Source organism: Halichoeres trimaculatus, unplaced genomic scaffold (genome assembly GCF_033239565.1).
Source record: "Halichoeres trimaculatus isolate MK-OKI-2021-1 unplaced genomic scaffold, fHalTri1.1 fHalTri1_scaffold_13, whole genome shotgun sequence".
NCBI lineage: Eukaryota > Metazoa > Chordata > Actinopteri > Labriformes > Labridae > Halichoeres > Halichoeres trimaculatus.
Genome location: NW_027437191.1, coordinates 21,075,874 through 21,101,644, shown reverse-complemented (window position 1 = coordinate 21,101,644; position 25,771 = coordinate 21,075,874). Strand labels below are relative to the sequence as shown.

The 25,771-nt window shown below is 41.1% G+C and overlaps 2 protein-coding genes across 4 annotated transcripts in view; one reads left to right on the top strand and one right to left on the bottom strand.

Moving 5' to 3' along the window:
- The first annotated feature begins 320 nt into the window (after positions 1–320).
- On the top strand, positions 321–4,402 carry LOC141801550 (adenosine 5'-monophosphoramidase HINT3-like). Its single transcript, XM_074684615.1, has 5 exons — positions 321–517; positions 596–713; positions 2,737–2,806; positions 2,902–3,028; positions 3,349–4,402. Exons 1-5 carry the CDS (start codon positions 431–433, stop codon positions 3,394–3,396), a joined length of 450 nt encoding a protein of 149 aa, XP_074540716.1. The 5' UTR covers positions 321–430; the 3' UTR covers positions 3,397–4,402.
- Positions 4,403–4,565: 163 nt separating this feature from the next.
- Positions 4,566–25,771, bottom strand: part of ppp1r13bb (protein phosphatase 1, regulatory subunit 13Bb) — a 29,826-nt gene continuing 8,620 nt past the window's right edge. Inside the window, exons 3-18 of one of the 3 annotated variants that reach the window (XM_074684610.1) lie at positions 25,108–25,255; positions 23,696–23,815; positions 22,569–22,639; positions 15,857–15,958; positions 14,371–14,545; positions 13,973–14,172; positions 13,704–13,868; positions 13,286–13,478; positions 12,630–12,758; positions 9,328–9,461; positions 8,786–9,239; positions 7,764–8,680; positions 7,547–7,680; positions 7,294–7,460; positions 6,996–7,195; positions 4,566–6,440 (exon numbers count right to left, since the gene is read on the bottom strand). In XM_074684610.1, the coding sequence (XP_074540711.1) occupies positions 6,399–6,440; positions 6,996–7,195; positions 7,294–7,460; positions 7,547–7,680; positions 7,764–8,680; positions 8,786–9,239; positions 9,328–9,461; positions 12,630–12,758; positions 13,286–13,478; positions 13,704–13,868; positions 13,973–14,172; positions 14,371–14,545; positions 15,857–15,958; positions 22,569–22,639; positions 23,696–23,815; positions 25,108–25,255 (3,351 nt within the window). In that variant the 3' untranslated portion in view covers positions 4,566–6,398. The remainder of the gene's footprint in view (positions 6,441–6,995; positions 7,196–7,293; positions 7,461–7,546; positions 7,681–7,763; positions 8,681–8,785; positions 9,240–9,327; positions 9,462–12,629; positions 12,759–13,285; positions 13,479–13,703; positions 13,869–13,972; positions 14,173–14,370; positions 14,546–15,856; positions 15,959–22,568; positions 22,640–23,695; positions 23,816–25,107; positions 25,256–25,771) is intronic. The other 2 variants (XM_074684611.1, XM_074684612.1) reach the window with 2 other exon arrangements.

Here is a 25,771-nt window from a genome sequence, read left to right as displayed (position 1 = left end):
CAGTTTTTCCCAAATGTTGAGTAATAGGCAGGAGCTTGCAGTCTGTCTTGATTTTGGCGCCCCCTGTTGTCTAAATGGTAAGCCTTTTTCTGTAACCTGTCCATGGGTAAATAGTGTATACAATTTTCTTTCGAAAAAGAAAGACAGAGAGTATAACAGGGCTTTAAATGTTTATTCACGCTTTTATTCACGTGTTTATGAGATAGCCTACTTCATGAAACAAAAACATGGTTAAAAGTATATGTCTACACCTCAACCGTTAAGTCGGCCTGTCTGCGTTGTAAGACTACTTCACTGAGTTTCAGTGAAGGACTCACTCGATGAGCTCTGTCACCGGCTCATTTTCCTAGAGACACGCCCGGACATGATCGATGCCAACCTCAGAGAGACCAGAGAGACCTCACCCTGTTCCACATAAAGTAGTTTGAGGATGGGGACTCAGGACACCTCCGAGAGAGAGGATTGTCCTTTTTGCGAAATAGTAAACGACAATACTGATACGGAAATCCTGCTCAGCGTAAGTACCGATTGATAAAAAGAAATACCACCTAGATCTCTCCTGATTCTTCCTCATATCTGTCTACAAATATTACAGGATGATAAGCTGCTTTGTTTTCGTGACATTAAGCCCGGTGCAACACATCATTACCTTGTTATTCCCAGGACACATATCGACTACTGTAAAGCTCTCAAGGCGGACGACATACCTCTAGGTGAGGGACTATGACAACATTTTCCCTGTTTTACAGTTGAACCGGAAGGAATGACTGTGGTGAACGCAGAGTCAGCTGATCTTAATTGATTATTGAAAAAAGAATAACATTGTTGGCAGTGTCAGGACTTCATTAAAGCTCCTGTGGGAAGTGTTAGCTGATTATGAAAAAGACTGAAACTTATATTGATGCCTTTTACCAGCTAGAAAAGCAAATGAGACTTGTATTTCAGAGAAAAATATCCCTGTATAGTTATTTTAAATTCCAGAAACTAGATTTCAAATGAAGATATTAACAACAGTCTACAGCCACTTTTTCATTTTCTATACCAAAGATTCTTAATAAAAAGCAGCAGGCACATACACTGGCCATAAAATATTCTAACATATACAGTCCATAAGTCGCCCAACTTTTTCTGGTACAATTTGAAGTCTATTGTAGACAAGGGACGTATTGTAAATGCTGAATTTTGGACCCGTTGTCAGAACAGGCAGTAAACATTTTATTTTTGCTGTAAAAAATTACATTATTCTTCTGCTTGTTATGTTTCAGTTTCCGATTGCTTCTGCAGCCAGCCTTAAATGGACTCTCAAAGAACTGCATTTTTTAGTGCTTCCTCCTAGGTTTCATGTTTTTAAAGGGGACATATCATGCTATTCCCTGATTTAATACTTACATATAATATAATAAATTTGAAAACGAGACCTTTCACCCCCTGAATTTTCAAAAAATGAGATATTGTATTTTTCCTGGTATCCTAGAACGAGATTTGATGCCTCTGAAAATAGGTCATTGACATTTGGCTTCAAGATTTCGACCTTCATGATGACACGAGGATCCTTTCTTTTTATTGGAGTAATCTGATAAGTCACACAACTGCCACCGAGGGATACACCCACCAAGAGCCGAGTATAAATGTGTAAACTATACATGTTACAGCACCGGTTTGACTCACCACACTGAAGCATCCTGAGATGATCTGTGTCGAGGTGGATTTTCTTCCTCCTGAGCTGCAGAACCGTCCGGGTCTGACTCGGGGTCCAATACAAAAGGACATATCCTACACTTTGCCATTTTATTAGTGCTATCAATGCCTTACAGTGAAGTTTCGGCAAACAGCAAACTCGCTCGGTCTGCTCCATTCAATATGGCGGTTTATATATACTGCCATGCTGCAAAAACCGCCCCCTGGCTCTACCCCCTCCGCCCCTCTGATCGTACTGACCAATCAGAGCCAAAGGGCTGTGACGTTGCGAGGTTACTGGAGGTCATTCTCGAAAGGGAGCATTTCAATGAGATCTTCAGAATGGCCTAAAATGAGGATATTGAGAACGCTATTGTGGGACAATGAAGGAACTAAATGACTTGTACTGAGGGCAGAAATGCTTTACAGGCATCCTGGTCTGGCATAGAGAAAAGGACAAACAAGCATATGTCCCCTTTAAACGGGAGGTTGCCAGTTGGTTAAATTTTAGCAATATACATAAACTGACATAAATTAACAATGAGAAAAGATTTACCACACTGTCCACAGGGGGCGCCAAGACAAACAATAAAAGTTTCCTCCAGAGGCTGTAACTTCAGCTAATGGAAGAACCAATAATTGTTCAGATTTTATTTTTCTATAGCACCAGCTCTAAACAAAAGTTATCACAGAGAATATTTTACATAAAGAATAGTCCTAATTATATTATCCAGGAAGACTCAGCATTAATGCACAGAGAAGTGTTTGACATCAGTTTTAAAGGGAAACTTCTTTCCAGCAGGCAAAGAAACATAAGGCCCAGACTCATTGATGAACAGCCATCTGCCTCAACCAGATTAAAGTCATGGTTGACAGTTAAAATAGTTGGATCATAATGTATTTTAATTTATACTCGTTAAAATAAAACCCTACCTGTTGTTTAGTAACTGATGATTTATATAAGAAGTATAATGGGTGGGGGTTGCAAATAAATATATGTTCTTTGTCTGTGTATGAGCTGATGGCTACATACTGATTGGAGCATGTTTCTGTTGACAGTGGAGAGGATGGTTCAAATGGGATGGCAAGTACTGGAGAAGCATAAAGTCAGCTGCCTTGATGACGTGAGGTACACTGAGTCCAGCTTCCTCTGAGGCTTTCCCTCATCACTCTTCATAGAGCTTTTAGCTACTTTGAATAACTTTGTTTTTTGTTTAATTTCAGGATGGGATTTCATCTGCCCCCCTTCTCATCTGTCCCCCACCTTCACCTCCACGTTTTGGCTCCTGCCAGTAAGATGGATGGGAAGTCACAGCTTCATTATGGGCCGCTGTCTCACTGGTTCATCTCGGTGAGTGTGGGACTGTGTGGCTGCAGTTTCTGTGGAGACCTAGAAAAAAAAATGTATCTCCAATTTTAGCAGTAAATTGTGTATTTTATTCCTTTAATTATACATATACACAAAAAGCCAAAGGCGCTGTCATCAGTCCACATTTCTGTCAATAAGATGGAAACATGGTGTGGGAACACCACAAAATTATGCAAACCAAAAGCTCCCCACTGGAGCTTTAACCACATGTAGCTTCAGAAAATGTACATGTTCAAACTTTCATAGTTTTTAACCTCATTTATGTTTGTGTTTTCTAAGTCCTTTTTTCTGCTGTGTTGCAGGTTGACAAAGTGCTCACTCAGCTGAAGACTCGTGGCAGAGTCAAATGAAGTCAAAGAATCTGAGGGTGCAAGACCTTTTGCTGTCATGTATGTTTATAATGATTTGTGGTCATTGTGTATTCCATCTTGTAATTTAAAATCTGCTGTAACCAATATTTATTAAGTTTAGTTTTGTTGAAAAGTGGGAAGAAGGTTGTTTTTGATGGGTGGGAGCTGTTAAAGTTGTGTCGATGAATCATTATTGAGAGGAGAATTGTAACCATGGATACAAGTATTTGGGTTTTAGACAGCCTTAAAACCAATGACACATACAGTATATTTATAATGTTTGACTATTTAAGATAAGAAATACACTTTAAACCACATTGTCAAGCAGGAAAATTGCACTTCCTTTACTTGAACTTAGAGTGTAAATGAAGTAGGTTAAATGAAAGTGCAGCTTCCATCTTTCATAAAATATCTGATGCACTGATACAAACTTTCATGTAATATTTATAAATATTCTGTATGATACTAATAAAAGGCTAAAAGTAATGGCATAATGACAGAAAGTGTTTGATTTGATGGTTGCCCATGGCAGTACAGTCATTTTCTCAATAATTTGAAAGAAATTTGTAGAAAGTCCCTATAGTGGTACAAAAACCAGAAGTGGTGTGTCAGGACATGTCCCCAATCAGACCCAAAACAGGAATGTATGTCAAAGTTAAGTCCTCTTGCACTATTTATACCAGATAGGGTGTTTCAGAAGTTCCTACCTTGTGTGTGTGTGTGTGTGTGTGTGTGTGTATGTGTGTGTGTTAGGAAGAAGTCCCCACTTGGCATAGAAAACAAGAAAGAGTGTGTGTCTGTCAGGTATCAACCACTCAAGGCATGTAATATAGATAGTGTCCTCATTTCCACCCATGGTGAGATGTGGTCTTGGTCATTGAGACAACAACTTTATGAAAAAAAATCTGACAAGAAAGTAGTAATTACAGCTCCCCCTGGTGGCTTTCTGTGGGACAGGTCATCAAACCAGATGATAAAAAATGGGGTGCAGAGCATTAATTGACAGCTTTGTTTACTAAAACTGTTCAGTCATGTTGTGAAAACTCTATTTTAAAAATTATAACACTGGAAGTGCTTATTCATGCCAGAGCCTCTGTTTTATTTTTCACATTTACAGAATTGAATTTGTGAATACAGCGTTTATACAGAAAGCGCACTTGTCCAGACAGCAAACAGACATAAACCATCTCCTCACTATGTACAGGTTAAGCCATGATAAAGCCTTGGCCACAAGCACACTCGGCATAACACTCAGTCACTCAGGGTTCAGAATAAGATAAGGGTCTCTAGATTTTAAATAATGTGACAGATAACACATGTATTGGTGTTTCTGAAATAGTGTATACCTGGAAAAAAAAGAGGGGCAGCTGAGGGAAGGAAACAGGACATAACCAGGATTGTCTGAAGCAAATCAGAACAGTTGCATTTCAGACTCTTTCATATTTCAGTTCAACATGCTAATGGCTTTGCTTTTAAAAGTTTGGACAGTTTTTGCTTGGTTGAATGCTCACATAAAGGGGATGTTGATATTGAGTGAAATTAAAAATGTGTTCACTGGTTTACCAGTGTGAACAGCACCATGTTGGTCCTGAGAGTACAGGTTCTGATGAGAAGAACTTCGATTGATGAACAGACATACTTTTTACAGCTAAAAGGGGAAACAAAGGTAATAGAAATTTACTCCCATTAAAAATGTTGTAGTTCATTCTTGCAGGTCTTGTTGCCATTTTAAATTCTTAAAAAATGTAACATCCGTAAAATAATGTAGTGAGGTTAATCTAAATAAAAAAATATCACACATGTTGAAAAAAAGACATACTCAAAGAACATAAAAAAAGTGATCACAATGTATTGAACTGACATCTTTCTGTTTGGTCGTGGAGATGACATTTTTTTAGCCACTGTGGAATTAAAAAATATAAAACTGTGTCAATTAGATCTTGATCTTTGGGTACACGCTCTACAGATGTTAACATCATTTGAAGTTGGCAACTTTTCAGTAGTTTTTGGAAACCATGCATGAGAGCCATTTGTTTTAAGATTCAGAGCAGCAGACATAGATTCAAACAGCAGAAGGAAAACTTCACTGTCTGAAACTCTACTTCCAAAAAGTTGAAGGTTTTGGATAATAAGAAAACTCTGCCTCCAGATCAACACAACTTAGATATGTCAGATTTGTTGCCAGAGTTATGAACTTAATACTGAGGACATTGGTACGCTCTCTCTCTTATAAGAATCAGTTTTCTGCTTCACTGGAGTTTCCAGGACTTTAGACCAGCTCTGGAGACTTGTTACTCATCACTGATAGCTCATCAATTGGTTTTCCTCATCCTTAACAGTAGTGCAAGCCACTGAGAGTGATAACATTTTGAGTGTTAAGTCTATATTCCTCTTTGGTGGTTAGACTACAAGCAAAATCAAACAGAGCACATCCTTTTCTGCATAAATGGATCAAATTGGTATAACACAAAAACAAGTAATATCAGATAAATCTGTTAGAACGTCTCACTGAGAGAAATCAGCATGTTCTTACCCTCTAAGAGGATTTTATTAGTGACATGTAAACCAGTGCCACCAAAGAAGTCGAGGGAGTGTGAACACTGAAAGAAATACTGAGTCAAAGGTTAGTGTTTTATTCTTCAAGTTGAAGTCTGATACAGAGCTCACACTGAAACGGGGTCAAAATAAATGTGGGACAATGACAGGGCAAGAAGATAAAAGGTGTGTGAGTCAGAGGAGGGGCGTCAACATGGAGAGCAGTTAAAGAGATTTTTCACTTTTGGAGTGTTTTGTTTTGGTGTGTCTACATGTGTGGAGGTGTAATATGAGTGTCAGAGTTCAGTGCTTCAGAGGGAAGGGTTGTGAGAGAAGCACAGGACAGGAGAGGAAGAGAAGGAGGAGAGTTATGGCCATGGGGAGAAGACCGAGCACCAGGCTCTTTTGTTCTCTGCTCTTCATTTTGTCACAAGTCCAGCTGTTAGCCAGAGGCTAGCCGAGTGACACTACGCCAGGGAGCGCTGGCGAGGCTTGATCCTTGGATACAGCTGAAAGAAACAGAGAGGAAAAGATTAATTAGGGAGGAGTTTATCTTTTATGACGTGTTGAAATCCAACCACGAATCAGTCGTCAACAACTGTGCTAAAATCAAATTCAGTTTATGGAATTTAAACCAGAGTGACTGATAAACAAAGGGTCCAGATAAGATCGCTCTCTCTTCTCACACACTTTATAAAATAGTTAAACGACACAAGAAAACATCACTATTTGACTTGTACGTAGGCAGTTTATGATAGTGTGTGACAGAAAGTGGAGCAGAGACACACACAGCAGGCAGGAAGAAGAGTTGTTTACGAGTTGTTTTGAGTGTCAGCGCTGCCAAACAATCGATCGAGCGCCACTGCTTCCTTCCTCTCTCCTTCTTTAACTCTGAGCAGCTTTGAGTCCAAAATGTGCAAAAATCTGTTTTTCCCTTAAGTTTCGGAGCTTTTTGTTACTAGAAAAAGTTAAAATCTGACATTTCAGGAAGAAAGTAGTGGTACCAAAAGGTTTTTGACATCCAATAGAAGTGCAACCTGTAAGTGTTGAAAATAAGTAGTTACCCCCAGCAGGTTGCGGGGCACATAGCCCTCACTGTCCTCCAGTCGTGCCCACCACCATTCTGTCTCGCTGTCATCCTGCCGCCGCAGAATAGTGATGGCATCCCCCTCGCTGAAGGCCAGCTCGTCTTGGTTCTGAGCTTTGTAGTCCCACAGAGCGTACACTGTGCCTTTGTTCATTACACCCAACTTCTCCTGGACACCTGCGCAAAAGAATCCATACAAAGAAATCATGTACCAAGCTGCTTCGTGGCTCAAGGATGAGAGTGGGTGGAAACTTTAGGAACAGACTGGTTCTCACCGTATAGGAACTGGGAGCACTGGATGTAGCCTTCTTCCATTTCCTCACATTTATCTGCAGCAGTCTCCACGTCACTAATCGTGCTTGCAAAGATGGCGGCTCCAGATTCCACCAGTAACTTGCAGAGGTGAACACTGTTGCACGAGGCGGCACAATGAAGAGGAGTCCTGTTTGAGAAGAGAAAAGCAGACGTTCAGTTATTAAGGGAGATGATGCTTAATGAAAGTAAACAACAAGTTATTGAGTGACTCACCATCCGTCACTGTCTGCAGCGTTGACATTCACACCAAAGTCCAGCAGGAACTTGACGATGTGGTGATGTCCTGCACACACAGCGTTGTGCAGCGGGGTAATGCCCTCATCATTTGGAGTGCTTGGATTCTCCACCTGATGGACAAAGATGGAGAGATGAGTGCCTGTCCTTCATGAAAAAGTAAAATGATCATAGTGTTGATATGGAGAGACTGTACCTCATAGATGATCCTCTGAACGAGATCAAACTCTCCCTCTAAGGAGGCGTCCAGCAGGAGGGCGAGAGGGTTGAACTTCACCCTGAAGCTGTGGCCGGTGCGCTCAGAGTTTGGCTTCTTCAGGTTTGTGCGTTTCTCCACGTGCTGTGAGGCTGATGTGCCACTCTCTTCTGGAGTCGTGACCTCCGGCACAGGGCTGGGCAGTAACGCCTCAGAGCTCCCCATATTGTTGTTGTTGTCGTCTTCAGGCGCCTCTGCTTCATTGGGGTCCTCCAGCCCTTCCTGTGGTGAGGGTGACGGCTCGTTGTCGTTGGCGTCGGTTGAAGGAGTCTGTGCATCATTCAGCTCATCCTCTCCTGGTGGTGGCGGTAACAGTGTCTCAGAGGGGAGGTTGCCGTTGTCTGTGTCAGCCACTGAGTCTCCACCAACATAACCAGGTGGATGAGATGGTTGATAAAACGGCGTCCCGTTACCAGCGCCGTTTCCTCCTGAGCCACTGACTCCGTTTCCTTCTATGCCTCCTGCGAGGGTGTTGAATCTCTGGTAAAGAAGTTTCTGGATGTTGGGTCCACTCGGGCCCTCTGGCTCTGTGATGGAGCTGCGCTTCTTAAGCGGTCTAGGAGCATTGGCCAACTTTTTGCGGAGCACCTCAAGGTCCGCATCGCTTTGGTAGCGCAGTGGGGAGTGCACCATGGGCGTTAGCTTTGTAGGGCTGAGAGGCCGTGGGATGTTCTCTACACTTGGGGGAGGTGCCAAGGGCTCTGGGTGCTGGAAGAACTCGTGATCGTCAAACTCTCCGTCCAAAGTGTCGTCACCACTGGGGTGTCCTTGGAGTAGCGGGAAGGCGCCCCCTGTCTGGGCAAAAGGCAGGGGCGAGGGGGGCGTGGAGCTTGGGGGGAGAACAGGTTTCCCATATACTGGAGACAAAAACCAGAGATATTAGTGTGCTGTACATGACAAAGTATGATTTATAAGGTAGATTTTAAAAAATTGAGAATTATTTCATCAAAGCAAACTCTTACCTGCTTTGAGTGCAGGCTTGAGTGGCTGGCTCTTTGGCGCTGCCTGCTGGAGATACATATGATAGATGGAGCTGGAGTTCATTGTTGGTGGACCCTTTCGGGGCGACTGAGGCCGCGATCCTCTGTCTGGGATGAAGGGTCGTACTGCCACAGCTGGCGGAGGGTCCAGCCTCTCGCTCAGACCGGGTGGAAAGAGCGGTGCACTCGGCTGGAAGGTGGGGCTGGGTGGCACTGAGATTCTCTGCTGGATCTGCTGAGAGGACGAACCCGTTGAGGGGGGGATACGGGGCCAAGCAGGAGCAGGCGGGTTGGGGAGCGGACGAGGGACAGGTGGTGCATCCTTACGGCGCTCTAAGGAGCTGGCTGAGTTTGCAGATGTGAGGTGGGAGCCGTAAGGAGGAGGCTGTGGCTTGGATAAGGCTGGGGAAGACACGGCCAGTTTTGGGTCTAGCACCTGAAAAAAACCATCAACATCACATCAAACACATTTACCTTTATGAACAGTCAACAGAAAACTTTCACCTAAATTCAAGTGAACTTACCTTTTCTCCACCTTGAGCGACGGGGGAGCCTGAGGGAGGGCTTTTGCCTTGGTTATCACTCCCTGAGTCTCGTCTCTCAGGAGGCTTCAAAGATGTGCCTGTCTTTCCTACTGTGGGCCAGCCGGTATCATTAGCTGTGGCACAAACAGGACGCAGTCAGTGTGCAGCAAAGGAGAGAGGAGCCACAGACTGAGGTGGTATGGAAGGCATACGTCTGATTCACAAACTCAGGGAAACAACTGAACATGTCCACCAGAGCTAGGTCCAAATGGTAACAGTTCATTTTTAACATTTAAAACATGTCACTGTGTGTGGTCAGTCCATGGGCTGTAAATTAGAATTCATTTTCACTGACTCTAAAGCATAAAGATTTAGAGTTCTGCTTGCTGACTGGCTTCCGGATAGATCCCTCCCCCTTTGAGTTAAATCCTTTGCCCTACAGGTAAGCATTGTCGCAAAAATCAGCTCCAGGCTTTATTTACAAAATTGTCTCAAAAATAAACCAATATGACAGAGAGACTTGCCGTAAAAATAAATAAATGAATGAATAAATAAATAAATAAATAAATAACCTCCATTTGACACAGTTTTCCAATGACAATCTCCATTTGATTCTGGAAATTTCAAATGATTTCCTATGCCTCCGAAAATGGTAGTGTATTTCCTAAGGCTCCCTAGATCCCCGTTCTCTTAAAACAAAGGCAACCCATGATGATTTCTGGACAAAATTGGGTGAAATATGATTTATCCTGTTAGCTGACGATAGATATTAGATGACTGCTTTCTATGTTTTGAACAGTCAAAGTGGCCGCATTTGGACCAGCTGATCCCAAAAAACTTTCAGAATGCCTGCTCTGAGAGGCTTTTCGTTGCCTCTTCATTGGTCCAACTGCCCCACCAAGTGGAAAAATTAGATATGATGTTTGTTTGTTTTAAGACTCCGAGCACCGCCAGTTATTTTCTTCTTTTTTTTTCTTTTCCAAATAAATTATTTTGATTCTGACCAAATTGTGATCTTTTTTAAATTCACACATTATGAAATTTTCTGATTTGTTTTATTATAAAATAATGTTACTAATGTTTACTGCAAAACTAAGCTCTCTTCCTTGTGCTGTACAGAAGATTTTCTCAATTCGGGAGACTCAATATGATTTAAGAGGTGTTTGCAAGTTTTCTGTTCAGAAAGCTAGAAAAGGTATGAAAAGGAGATGTGTTTATGTTGTTGGGGTTAAACTATGGAATGATGCAAACATAAATATAAAAACCTGCAATTCATGTTATATCTTCAGAAAAATGGTTTCCAAAGTTATCTTTGAAAACTTTAAGTGTTGATCATGTAATGATGTTGTTAATGTTGATTCTTTATCTTTGTTTGTTTATTTATTCATTTATTCTTTGGTAGCTTATCTTTGTTTAAATATATGGGCTAGGCTCAGATAAGCATTTTGCTTCTGCCTATGCCTTTTCAGTCACTACTTATTATAAGAATTCTGGTTTGTTTAAAATGTCTATTTTGTGACAAATATTGTAAAATGTATGTTGACTGAATAAAAAATCCTACACTTGATGTCTATAGAATTAATTTCACATTTCCCAAGTAAGAACCAAGAACCAATACGCGATGCTACATGATGCGGTACATTACATGGTTTTGCTTTATTCCTGAGAGGTCATACAAAACTTGACCTGTGTTCAAAAATTATGGGAAGTGATGTCCATTTTACTGTACTTGCCATGAACAGGTAAGCAGAGTGCAATATTAGTGCTTTTTTCACACACATGATGTGTTGTCATACCATTTTGATCTAGCAGTGGTGCCACAGATAATGGAAGGTTCAGGATTTTGAGGAAAAGAAATCGAATTAACCAGAAAAACTGAAATATATTTAGACACCATGTCTGGTGCCTTTTCTAGGAAAAGTCTCAGTTCTTTGAATGCAAAAGCAAAGATAATAAAACGTCAAACCAATTACCTACAAATCCCTACCTTTGGCAAAATGAGGGAGAGCTACAAGCTGGATACAAAAGCCAAAATGTAAAAACACGTTGTGTTCACTCTTTAGGAGACTTCACTGGGGTTGAAAAACATCATTCACATCCAAGCATGACTAAACTGCTTCCACAATGAGTTTTCTTAATCTTTTCCTCACAACTCTGAAGTGTTTGAAGAGGGGCAGTTGAAGAAAAATCCTGAGCCTTCACTTCACAGCAGTGACGGCATGAGTGATCTGTTACAGTGTCCTTCAAATTAGTCAGGAGATGTTTCAGTGTAGCTGCACTGGATAAGTGCTTTCTAATGTTCTGTTTAGTAAAAGAGGAAAGCCACTAATTTCAGAGACAGCTGAATGGAGAACTTAAGTGAGAGCAGTGATGAAATATAGAGTAAATGCAGCTTTAGACAGTGAGGACAGGGTGGGAAGAAAAGAATGAAGATGGAAATGGACAACACAACAAAACAAAAACTAACAGCTGTGGCAGAACTTTAAAAAATGTTGTTTGCATGTGTGGTGATCAACTCATCAGATCTCCAGTACGGTAACCTTAACTTTTTTCAGAAGTAGAGTTAATCCTTCACAAGAAGAATGACTTGGAGTAATAATATGTCAGGATAAGACCGCTCTGGCTTTAAAGGAAACATCTTTTCAAGCGAGTAGAAATAATTAGCTCATGCAATCTGATTGTTCGACTTGACCCTCACAACTTTGTTTGTTATGAGGAAAGCGTGTGAACATTAAAGTAAGAGAAGCCCAGGGTGTCATGACATTAGAGGAAAGCCACTAGACTGTATTTCATGTGTAGAAAGTATGAGGCACTCCACTCATTGAACGTTCTCAAGTGTACAGACACACACAGGGATCAGCAGTGCTTTCAGATACTACTCCTGCAGATGGCAGTAAAGAGGTTGATGGCACTGTGAGTCCTCTGACGTCATTGGCCAATCTGTAGAGGAAACACTTGAAATCAAGTGTCAATAAGTGCTCTCTCCAGCTCAATAAAAGGCTCAATGCTGCTCTGTCAGGAGAGCCAAATGACGCCAAACATAAATGCTTCCATCAGTCGGTGATTGTTGGAGTTAGCAGCAGAGCTAGTCTGCTCCTCTTCAGACTCCCCAGATAAGCTCTAATCTGTCTGCTGGAGAGAAATCAGCCCCATTAGGTTGAAGAGTAGGAAATGTGACTTGGCAGAGGACGGTTTAAGTTATTCAAAAGGAGAGGATGTGCATGCTGAGGACCCTGTGTTCATATGAGTCGAGAAGGTTCAGGAAGTGCCACCCCTGTGCTACTGCAGCACTGTGCACTCACGGGACGAGCCGTCAGAGCCAGTGGAGGCTCCGGTGCCTGGGTGTGATTCTGGAAGGGACGGGGGTACCGGGTCCACAACGATGTCTAAATCAGACACCTTCCAAGGGCCGGGAGGCTTTCGCACACCGTCTGCCCCCAGGAAGAGTTTCCCCCAATACACCCACACCCAGTGAAAACAGAGACGTAACATAGAAAAAAAGAGTATACACACACACACACACACACAAGAGAGAAGGAAAGAAAAACACAGGATACACAACACAGGAAGAGAGGAAGGTTAGAGAGGAAGGGAAATCTCAGAAATCAAGTCCAGGTGGAAGATAAACAGAGAAGTGAGGAAGGAAACAGAGTAACAGTCTGGGCCCAGGAGGGGATTCAGTCACAAGCTTTTCACGCAAGATGCGTTAAATGTGTAGTGATGTGAGACTGCTGCTGCTGCTGCTGCTGTGGGACTGCAGGTATCTGAGCTGCTCTGGAAACAAACACTTCTCATCTGTCTGTCAGCTTTAATTTACTCAGAGTTCTTCTCTCTTAATGCAGTAGAAGACAAAAAATGGGTTCAAACATCTGAGTTAGCTGGCTAGTCACCTGGTATATGCTCTAACAGAAGTTAGAAGAAAACTAAGTCTAACAGAAAAATGATAAATTCAACAAACCTGACTTGGTGCGGCTATGGTTTGCTTGGTTATTGACACCCAGAGTCTGAGGTTTTAGTGGATCAGGTGGTAGAGTGTACCCTCCCTCCTGTCGGCCACCCACTGGTACTTGAATGTACGGCCCGACAGCTGCAACGCGACCCAGAGTGCCCGGAGCCGGCTGGGGAGACGGAGGACCGTTGGCTCTGTTCAGCTATAAGAAGAGAAAGCAGAAATGTTTCTGTGTTAATTGTGTTGACAGGGAAAGTTTCCAATGAGTGAACTCAAAGGGATACAAATACAACTTTTGCCCACAAAATTTCAGAAATTTGGATTTCAGTGAGCATCTGCCGTGTCTGGACTGATGCAGCCGTGAGACAGGAGGCTTTGAACAAAAACAGTCTGAAGGAGGAGATGTGTTAAGCGCTCTTAGTCTTACAGGAAGGTTCTCTTTTTGACGTGCCTCAGCTTTTTTCTTGTAGAGGCGTTCTCGCAGCTCACTTATGCGCTTGTCCATCAGCGTCACTTCCATGTTGCGCTTGTTGAGAAGCTCCTTCTGTTGCTGCAGCTTGCTGTTCTGCTCCTGGTTCAACTTGTTCCGAATCTGCGGGTGATAAAAGGCCACATCAGACACATGTCGCTGTGGATACCGTTGAGAGAAGAAAGCAAAGACTCTTGAATCATTCGCAGCATGTATTCATGTAGTACCTGAAGCTCCTGGTAGAGCTTACGGAGCTCCAGGGCTGCAGCGCCGGTAACCTGTCCACCGAGTGTTGACTGTATGCCGTTGAGTTTCCCCCTCCGCAGGTCCTCCAGCTGCACACTGAGCTGCTCCACCCTGAGCACTGCAGCCTGTAGCTCAGCCTGCTTCTCTTGGAACAGGCTGCTAACTTGCTCAATCTCTGCAGCTGCATGTAAGAAATGAAGAAATCCCATCAGCTCATTCATTATCTACATGCAGGGGGACTTCTTTAAAAGCACAAATCTACTGCATGAAAAATTCATTCTGCCTTCGTTGTGGGTTTTTCTCCTGATCTCAAGGTAAGATGGCAGCATTTCTCCTGTCTCAAAAAGTAAAAATACTGCAGTCAGTAATCTTTACATACACAGGTTGCCATTGATGACTTTGCTGTAGTCCACCTGTCCTCTCATTGCTCTAATCTTCTTCAGTTTGGCTTCCTGGCTCTCCACACGCTCTTTCAGCCTCTGCAGCTTCTCGCTCTCTGAGACAGTTTGCTGCTGACGTCGCTCCTGCTGCTTCAGGTAGCGCAGACGTTGCTCCTTCAAAATAAAAGACAGTGATTGAAATATGGGATTAAACAGATAAATACAAGAGTTAGAGAGAGGACAGTCTGAATCCAAATAATGTGGCATTTTGTAAGAAGTGTAATATTTTGACAAAGATACATCAGCAAGACAACATCTCACAGCTTACATATAACTGAAAGGCAGACATCCCTGGAAACTAGGCTGACTCTATGATCTGTCTGAAATGCTGCGCTGTGTCAAGACAGTCTGAAAGCTGAAGAAAGGGTCAGATGACTACATATCTCCACCCAACTGAGAACTGCTCCAGTTAAAGTCCTAAAATAGGAAATGACAGGCCCAGGTTTTCAAATGACTGCAGGGCTTTCAGTGGCCCTACTTTTTAGACGCCACCAAAAAGCCAATAAATAGTGATTTTATCTGCCAGTCTACAGTGGCTTTTCATCCTGCATGACTGATCAGCGCACCACAGGCAGGCAGGGCGGTCAGACTAAGTTACTGTCCTGAAAAACCACTGAGACTCACCAAGCTGCGGCGTGTGGAGGATTTCCACCAGAGTCTTGTTGCTTTGTAATTCACGGACAATTTTTATAAACTGCTCTGACAAAGACTGTTTTCTCAGTGTTAAAAAATCATGAATAAATTACAGGCTTGAGTAACACTGCGCTGTTTGTGCCTGGATTCCTCAACAGACTTAACCATAAGTATTGTCTGGACTGGACAATACCCGCACTGTGACTCACGCTGCCTCTGATTTGACTTCTTACATAACTGTTTGCACCGTTTGCAGTCATGACAGGACTTTTTGGATGAAAGTATCACCATGGTCCTGTTAGAGCCAAGCACTAAAAGCCTGTGGGATCAAACTTCAGGTCAAAAAATAAAATCCTAGCAAGTGCTTAAAAATGAAATATCAGCCACATTCACTTGACAAGTCCAGGAAAATGTCTTAATTAAAGGTGTTAGAAGCCAAAAATGGCACCCCTATTGCTTGTAAAGAGTAAAATAAATCTGCCTGTGGGTTAAGAAAAATGTAATTGATTCTTTTCTTAAGACATTCTTATTTTAAGCAAATTTTCTTACTCCACTGGTAAATTTACTCAAGCAATTTAGGCATCATTTTAATCTTTTAATATCTTGAAAAGAAACATTTTTTCTGGACTTGTCAGGTGAATGTGGCTCATATAAAGTCTAGTGCAACCATTTTAACCCAAAAAAGACATAAATACTTGACTAGATTTCAGTTTAGCAGTGTGTTTGGTTAGGACTCAGAATATCCAGGGCAATGATTTAATGTAAGATATAAAACCAAAGACAAAGCACTACCTTTGCAACGAGCATCTGCTGCTGAGCTTCGATTTGCTGCTGCTGCCGGGTGGCCATCTCCTGCAGCTCTGACAGCGTGAGCTCCACGCGCTGATTCCCCACCTACACACAAATATACAGCAGAGCTAGTCAACACACACTGATATCTAAACAGAGTGTTCTTGATGTTGAAACCCACTGATGATACATTGGATACAAACACTTTAAAATACATTTTCAGAGATTAAATTAAGATATGAGACGAGATCGGATCAGATGATGTATGACCTAAGATCTATTTTTTGCTTCTCTAAGTATCATGACACACTACATGACTCTTCCTTCAGCCAAAACAAATTCATTTAGCAGCTCAGAGTTAAACCTGTGGGGTGAGTACTTCAATTGATCTCACTCAGACCACATGTAAATGGTAGTTTAGTGAGCTTAATTGTGAGAGCCAGTGTGGAGTCGTGTTTTACTGGAGCTTAATGACATGTTATCAAAGCTGTAACATACAGCACAAAGTTAAAGTAAATGGTAGAGTTTTGCTGTAACTGCACCTTTAAGTTGAAAACACGTGCTAAACACACAAGTTACACAAGTTTATAACATAGCAAAGATACGAGTACAGAGAAACAATACAATGTGCAATATTTTTCAGAGTGTCAGCCAGAAGATGAAACAGAAAGAGAACAAGAGACTCTCTTCTCTTCCTCAAGCTTCAGGATGATATCTGTTGTTAACACACACTAACTGAGAATGACAGCTTTGAGTATCAAACAGTTACGATGCCTTTTTAGCAGTCCTGTACTCTCTGAATGAAGGCATAAGAAGTCCCACAAAACATTGGAAACAGATAAATAAAAAAATGACATTCACAAGCATGTTTAGACTATGAGTGCAGTTCAAAGCTACCACCTGTGGAGGTAAGAAGTGTTTCCATGCTTGTGCCCCTGTATGGTTGGTAATACAATAAGTCATTCCAGTGAACTAATAGTTTCAAAAATCATCAGTATTGTTTGAACCTTTGAACTGATCAACTTCATGGTTTTTTAAGAGAGAGTTGTCCGTCTGGAAATACACCTAAATAGGTGCGATCCTCTTGTTTTTACAGTCAAGTTATGAAATGTATTCTTTATTTTTCAAAGCTAGTGCCTGCCAGTTCACACTTTAAAAGGTGAAATCTGAGCGTTCTAAATTTAACCTGTTTCTGTCTCTTTTGGGGAGACCGAGCGTTCTTTGTAGCTGCTCCCACCCTCTGGATCTCCCTGCAAAAACTCATCTGTGACTGTACAGACCTGCCCACCTTACAAAAAAATCACAAGACTCATCTATGAAGAACAGCTTTTACAGCATGACTGCTTTGAGCTGCTTTGTGTCTTTATTCCTGTGTTACGTCTGTTATTTCACCTTTTTACATGACTGAGATTTAAATTGTTTTTAGAATTGTGTCTATTAATTTTGTAAAGCATCTTTGAGCATCTGGAAAGGCACTCTGCAATTAAAATCTATTAATATTATTATTCACCTAACAAGTCTAAAAAATGTCTAATTTCAGGATATTGAGAGACAGAAATGATGCCAGAATTGCTTGTTGAGAGAGAAGTGAAAGAGGTTAAAAGGGTTAATACTTCACCAAGCTGCCGTGTCTGACACATCAGACTTTGCAGATCTGTCTGTTGCTAAACAATATGAATGCTACTTGACCTACTGGCACCTCACAGCTAATTTTAATTTCAGCTGCTAACTGCTGCTCATGTTACATTCTCAGTCTTTACTTTGCTAAATTGTAATTTGCACTGTAAGCGATGCTGATCCAAAACAAAGTAACAGTAACAAAAATGTCACTCTCAAAAAATATTTCTTTCCTTTTCATTCAAAAACTGTCTTCTCTGGGTTGTTTCAGAGCTCATGGAAAAAAAGTTTAAAAAATAAACTTTTCTGCTGAATTTCAAAAAAGCAGCTGCTACAGTATTTACACTGGCAGACTTCAGTGAGCGGTGCAGAAAACAAAAGTGCTCCTAGACTCTGGCTTTCAGAAGAGTGTTCAAAAAGAATGGAGACGAGAGACGGTACTGGAAGTGTCTCAGTGTTTTTGTACAACAGGAGACGGAAAGAGAATGTAGAATAATGGTTCAGACAGAAGAACTGTTTTAAATATGGAAAGGACTGTGAGGTGCAGAGAAAAACAAAGACGCCGAAAGTCAATACAGCATGGGCAAGTATAGGACTCTGTATCTGTTCTTAACAACAATGATTTTTTCATTTCTTTTGGTTTGAATTCTGTGTCTTCATTCTCAAAACCTGTAAACTATCCTCATTTGATGGCATTTCCTATTTAAATCTTTAACCTATAAGGAAACGCAGGCTGAAAACCTCCAAAAAGGCAGAGTTTCCTCTTCTCAGATGCAATTAATGCTTCTAAATTATTAAAGCTAAAATTGAAAGCCTGTCTTTTCTTGTCTGTCAAAGCACGCAAGCCAGCTAGTGATGAGTGGAGTCAGACTACCTTTACTGAATTGTCCTATCTTTAAATATTTAGTAAAGGTAGGACGAGCACTTAGTTTCTCTTTTCTCTACAACACTGCCTCAGGTGAAACAAACATGGCATGCAAAAAGACAAAAAATAACGTGTGGACAGTTCTTACTTGATGAGTAGAAGCAGACACTTCTGTGAGTCATCTTGTTTGAATAAAACATGTCCGCTTTTGGAAATAATTTGACTTTTATGGTATTGTAAAGAGAGGCAACAACAGCCTGCATGTCATGCATCAACCTGTCTCTGAAAACACTTTGACGTTGTTCAGACAGCTTTTTTTCCAAACTGGCATGTTAAACATAAGAATGTGTGGGACGACTTCGAGAGGTTTGACTCAACTACAGTTGAGATGACACGAGAAGAGCGGGGGAAGCCACTGGCACACGCACACCAGCACGCTCAGATGCACTCAGGCAACTCTGCATCAGTGACAATTCACCCAAGGGAGAAACAGACCCACACACCCTGAGACAGTGATGAAGAGGGAGCTCACTGATGAGGGGGGCGCCGTCCTGCAGGGAGGCTACGTTTCTCCCTCCAACAACTGTGAAGATGACGAAGATGGAGCACAGGATCATAGCTGAGATAACCCAATTATTAGAGTGGTGGAATTGTACTTTTTTCATATTTGAAGTGTTAGTAGGTTAAAACGTTGGATTTCAATACTAATCGTAGGAAAAGATTCAAGTTGTGAAGCCGATGTGTTAAAGTAATCCCTGAACAAGAATGCACACTGCTTGGAGTTTCTAAAAAGAATTATAACATTTTAAACGGCCCTTTTCATTATAATTTGTAAAACTACTTTACTCCTCAACTTTATTTACCCAAATAACAGCTTAATAAATTCAACAACGAATATACACATGAATCATCTAACTTAAGTCTTAGCAGATAGCAAACTTAACAACTCAAATTAATATTTTTTCCTTGACTAAGGACTTAAATAAACCAAATTTGTAACTATTGATTAACAAAAACATTCTTTTAGGTGGTTAATTTGGTGATCAGTTTTTAAAATCAGGTGTATATTAGTAGTGAAAAAAACATCATATTTGGTTTCCCTCATTGACATTTAAGAAGCTGAGAGCAGTTTTATATCAAACATAAATCCATTAAATAAAAAAATGAAAATCTAACAGTTGCACAATATGTTTGCATAAAAATATTTGTGCTCTTGAAACTTGAAAGAAGTTTTCATACTGATTTTAAGCTATTGTTTCTGTATGTGATATGATAAAACTGGAAAAAATCTATGATCCCTGCGTCATTCCCTTGAGGCTCCTCTGCTCTTTACAAGGCGTGCCCCTCGCAGAGGATGATCAGCTCTGCTGCCTGGTGGAGAGTAAGCCCAGAGGGAGTTTGGGCAGCAGCCCGTGGAAAAGCCAAAGCAATGATCCTCTTAGGGGCGGTTATATCATCCAGCATGCTGACTGATATAATCCTCTAAAGAAGAACTCAGACACAAACGAGCCTTAGCACTTTGAAGGTTAAACAGAGATGTCCACGCAGCTGATGAAAGTTCCTTCTACGTGTAAACAAACGCTAATTACTAATCTGGTATTTCCTTTAATATATCTTCTCAACAGGAACAGAGTTTAAATTTCAGAACAAAAAATCGGAATGGCTTTCGGGTGCTCCTACTCCTCAATATTTTTGAAACAAAAACAACCCCCTCCATCTAATGCAGCGCTGGATTGTTCCCTCCACCATTAAGGTTAAATTAGCTACGATTCCTTGACCACAACACTTTCCCATTGTGAAATCTGGGACAGATGGTCAGCGAGAGAAAGGATGCGACGCCACAGGCTGCTTTTATCAGAGTCATTCACATCTCCGAGCACACTCGCTTCCTAAAGCAAGAGCTCAACATGCACAACAATGGGCTCATCTCATGGGGAAATATTGGTGATGTATGAAAAATGGGCCAGTCCTGCAACACAAGGGTCTGTTATGTTGTTTATGTTATGAATCCTTACAGATGCTGGTCATTTTACTCCATGCAAGACTGGAGTTTTGGCAAAATTGTGCTGCAAAATGAAATCTGAGCAAATAAAATCAAAACGCCCTCTCACAGCAAAAAATAACTCAACATTTTCCAAAAGTCTTGTTACCTTAAGGCTTCCTGTTGAAGATCAGCGATAGTGGCAGGATGAACGAAAACTTGCTCCGAAGATACAGTTCACATCAGACACGAGTCTTGCCTCATCTCTTTTAAGCGACTGAGACTTCTAGTTGAACTGACTTAAGAGACAAATCTTGCTCGGACACACACTCTTTTTTTTTTTTTTACTCGGGTCCACATCTGGTTAATTTGGCACAACAGCTGTCTAGCCAGGAACTAAAAATAGTTCATTACATCATGACAGTTGCAGCACAGTGTGCTGTTTTTGCAACCTAATGCAGCAAGTTTTGACAGTTGGTCTGAAGGGCTGACAGCTAATGCTAGCTAGCATGACGGAGGGTGGCTATGGCACTCAGAAGCTATTAAAATATCTTTAAAAAAAATAAAACTTGATGCAGCCAGTGATCATAGCTTGCTAGCATCCGGTTTTCAGATGAATCGAAGCAATGCTGTGACTTGTCATTCCTGCACTGTACTCAATGACTCAGTTTCTCACATCTCAGCTGCTTCAGTCTCTGCCCCTTTTGGTCCATTTCCTCTTAAACACTGTTTTGAAAAAAAAGGTAAGAGTAAAAGTCTGACTGTAGGCCTCTGGGTGGAGTCATATGCTGAAATCCTGAGGTTAAATTCAATACCTTTTTAAGACTTTTTTAAAAACCTTTCAAAAAGTCTTAAGACCTTACCGTGACTTTAAGCTGCTGTTAGCAACCAATCTTTGATGATTGCACTTTTCATTTTAATATAAATTAGATAAACTGAGAAGGTTGAAAGTACAAATGAAACTAAAGGCAGGTTAATTGACATTCCCATTACCACAACAAGTAACAGTTGTTTAAGGCCAACTTGCATAAAATACATACTGACGGCTACTAAACTACTGTACAAACTGAGTTTGTTGTCACATTAGCCTACGGATATGTTGGGCTGCTAGCGATACATATAGCCCACGCCTCATAAAATTACAATGTCATGTCTCAAACAACAGTGCTATGTAACTGTATTGGTAAATACCTTATCTCATCGCGTAGTATCCAGTAAAATACTACGATGAATGTGACAAGCAAAATGATCGTCCAATCACCAGGTGTGGTTATTTTAGACCCTGAAAACATTTTCGAACCACATGGACTATTTCTGTGGCGGATATATGGAACTGTCTGTCTGGCGTGTCAGATTAGTTTGTAACAGTCGCAAGGAAGAAAAAAAATATTCATGGATACTTTTGGAGTCAAAGCTTGAATACCAATAAAATTTAATACCTCATAACATTACGATTAAGACTTTTTAATACTTTTTAAGGGCCTTAATTTTCCCACAATAGATTTATCAACTTTTAATACTTTTTAAGACCAAGCGGACACCCTGTCACTGACAGTGAAACCTCATGGGAGATCGTACTCATTCATCCTAAAAGCCTTTGCACACCAAAGGCGACATTAATAAACAGGACGAAATTGCGAAAAAACTTGGAGGCCTCATATTCAGTCTTTGCAGCTATTCTCCTCCAAACGATGTCTTTGTAATCGTTGTCTTTGTAGATTTTATGTCTTTTGTCGTAAAGAACCTGGTGCTGGGTCACAAATGCAACCAGTGGTGAATGTTTTGGTTTGTGACGTGTCAACAACCAGCGTTTTGATTGGCCGGATGTGTACTCGTCGCAACCAAAACTTTGGAAAAATCGACCTTGGTCTGAAAAATTAAAAGCTGTAATTTCGCTCAGCAAATAAAATGTTGCTGGTGTGAAAGCTTGAATTGAAAAACAGTGGGTTAGGTATGCCCTTCTATTGGTAATCTTGAAAACTTTTTTAAGTAGCTATTTGATATTTAGGATTTTGTCTCTATTTCATCTCCTCTGACTCTCTCTACATTGCCTTTGTAATTGGCTTCTTCTTCCCTTTCTTTATTTAAATAAAGTATATATATACATAGGGTTGTAGCACTTAACTAACACTTAGATACAACTCTCATTATAGCCCTAATCTATGCATGACAGAAGGCACCGAATTTAAGTGAGCAACTGCAAGAGCAGTTTCTATTTTAACATCATTTAGAAAATGCTAATTGAGTCTCACCCCGTTCTCATTGTGCTTCTCTCCAGTGTTTCCACTCCTGCGAATCGTCTGATCCTGAGACTGCTGACTCCCTGCAAAAAGAAACAGTCACCATCACAGCGCACAGATGAGCACTCACACACATACACACACACTCACACACATACACATTCATACACATACACAACTGCAGATTCACCAGGGAGAGTTTGAAAATTCACCGACATGATTGCCCATGACAGAGGGATTTAAGAAGTGGGACGAGCACTGCTGACCTCAGCTACCTAACTCAAACTTTTTCAGAAGAAAGGCTTTGAGGAAGATGGGGGTAAATTATTCAAACTTCAACAGGACAATTCTGCTGGATGTCCAAAAAAATTTGCAGGTATATTCTTTACTTTGCTGGGTGACAAATGAAATCTGACACAGATCTGCATCACATCACATCGGGGCTGCTTCTCTGCCGCGTGATCTTAGCTGTGTAATTCATGTAGAAGCAGATTTATGCCTTTTATACGCCTCAACAAGCATCAATCAGATTTTGGTTTGTACCCATAATCTCTGTTAACAGATTCCCCGTATCATGAAATACATAATCTGTAGACAAAGGTCAGAAGTTTGGATGTCAGAGGCATTTTGGTTTCAGTTTGCATCCTTCAAAGATCAAAGTTTCTTTGGATATATGAAGGGAAACAGTTCGTGTGAAGACTAAAAATGAGATATTTTGGCTTAAATGAAATCTCAGATCCCATCAGCTATCATCTGACAAGTCTTTTCATTTATCACTCTTCGGCAGATCTGCATTGAGTGCAGCTAACAATCTGTTAGCCCTGCTGTACTGACTCCCTCCTCTGAATTAAAGCCACTTATTGGGATGTAACGGTGGCTGTTGCACAGAAGATATAGACTATAGCCTGTCAAGCTAACCCCTGTCTACACCCCTGGCCTTGAAAATTCACTGACGCTGTAGGGTTGCATCCCAAATAGTGTATTAAAATTCACGTCTTTTGTTCCTTTTTATTCTAAAACACTTCAAACTTGCTTAGCTTAGTTCGTTAGCTGTTTCTTGTTTAAAGGGGAAAACAAACATACCTTATAAACAACAGATACCATTGGTTATAGTCACAGGAGAGGATGACAACACTGACCTTGATCACTGCTCTCAGTTGGCGAGTCCTCATGCCGAAGGAAGAACTTGACTTCTTGTTTCCGAGGTCCCCATTTCTGCAAGTGTTCGTACATCATGTGTTCAAAGGGGATCGCTCGCTCTAAGGAGAAAGAAAGGTGATCAGTCAAATTTAGAAACCAACAAGAGTGAGACTAAAAAACACTTTTTAAAATCTGTATGTTCAACATAAAGGTACACTTAGCTCACTGATTGAGTGAAATAATATCTTGTTTCTGTTACCAGTTAACATTTCTCAAAAGAAAAAAAAAATTAGTATGTGAATTTTCTTGATTTGACATCTAAACTTGTACAAAATTTAGAGAAATTTGTGTTTTTTAGATGATTTCTTTTTGGTAATGATGCTTCTTGCATGAATCCTAAACCGTTGGAAAGCCTGTTTATTTCTCTATTAGACAGGGTCACATTTGTAAGGAACACGCATTAATGGGATGAGCAGCAGAGTTGAGTGTGTGGGTTGTTCCCTTGAAACAACTGCCAGATCTTCTCTGCCAAAGCCAAACAGCTTATTCTGATGTACTGACTCTTGTTTCGTACCATCTCCACAGTATAAAAAAATGAAACTGTTATCATGAATATTCAATGAAAAAAAGTTTTTCTTTAAGGTCAAAAATGTTTGTGAGTTTAGTGTTCATTTTGGTCAACTTCAGGGGTTAAAAACAATCATCTGAAAACAGCTGATAGGGTTCTGATTTGAGCTCCTTCACGCTATCATCTGTTTGTGTCTCAGCAGTATGAGGTAGTCATATCTAAAAAGAAATAAATAAGTACATAAATAAAGAACTGATCCCTCAGATTGATGGATAACACTGTGACTGTGTGCCAAAACAATGTTTCAGCATTTCAAGCGGCTGTCAATCAAAGGGATAAACAAAGACAAAGAGTCAAAGACGTAGAGGTTTAGGAGGTTGGAGTGGCAGACAGCTGCATTGTCAGGCTGCAGACCAACATGGTTGCATAACGTGGGTTAATAAAGCCCAGGGCTGGGATGTTGTTCCCAACAGGGAGTGGCCCCTCAGTGAAAAATGCTGATAACACCGGGTATGTCAGCACGACTCTGGTGATGGGAGCAAATCTGAACCCAGTGGAATCTGCTGTGACAGTGCTGTGGACTGTAGCAGCGCATGACCCCCTTTTCTGACCCACAAATCTGGACTTTAAGAGAGTTAGTCCAGACAGAAAATAGATCATTGTAATGAGTTTCTTTATTTTTTTTTTTCAGGATTTCTCTTTGAGGGAGTTCTTGTTTTTTACATTATCATGTAGAGTAGATTCTCGTGCCACAGAGAAAGTGTCAGGCTTTCCTATTACACACAGCCGGTTTCCACTTGAACAAAACATTTAAGTTGCTGCACTCCATGACCAACAGCTTACCATTTCCTCTCCAGACCTCGGCGAGGTGGCAGCCGCTCTCGCCCGGCTCTTTGCAGAACTCCACAACATCTCGGCACGTCGTCTCGGGAGTGATGGGCACCTCAGTCAAAGCTTGCTCGCCATCGCTGAGGTACACCGTCAGTATCATCTGAAAGAGGATAAGAAAAAAATCACTCACACGGGAGGAAGCGGAGTAGAGTTTTATAAGCAAGAAACGGAGGATAAACTGATTTAATACTCACACACATACAAACATATCATGAAATGGCAGAAAAGCATTCATAGTGGCAGAAATGACGAGGGTATTTCGTGAAAACTTGCCAGAGTGCTGACTCGATGTTTTGCAGTCGACTGGCTGAGCTTGGTTTTTTGGCTGCAGGTGGACTCATGCCTGTGCCTGCCACATTTCTGTTTACTTTGATAAATTACAGCTTGCCATAGCTTCACGAGGTACAGTTCAGACAACATGGCAGTTAACAAGCCTCTACATGCTTCTGTCTGTACCTACAGAAGAGTAAAATATGTAAAAGAAGAGATCAGAGGGTTCAGGATGAACAGGATGATGCCTGAGCTGAAGCGACAGCTTCTTGAAGCAGTCACCTGAGAGTTCAGAGGTTTGATAGAGTTCCTTTGTACCTGCCAACTAATAGACTTAACAACATTT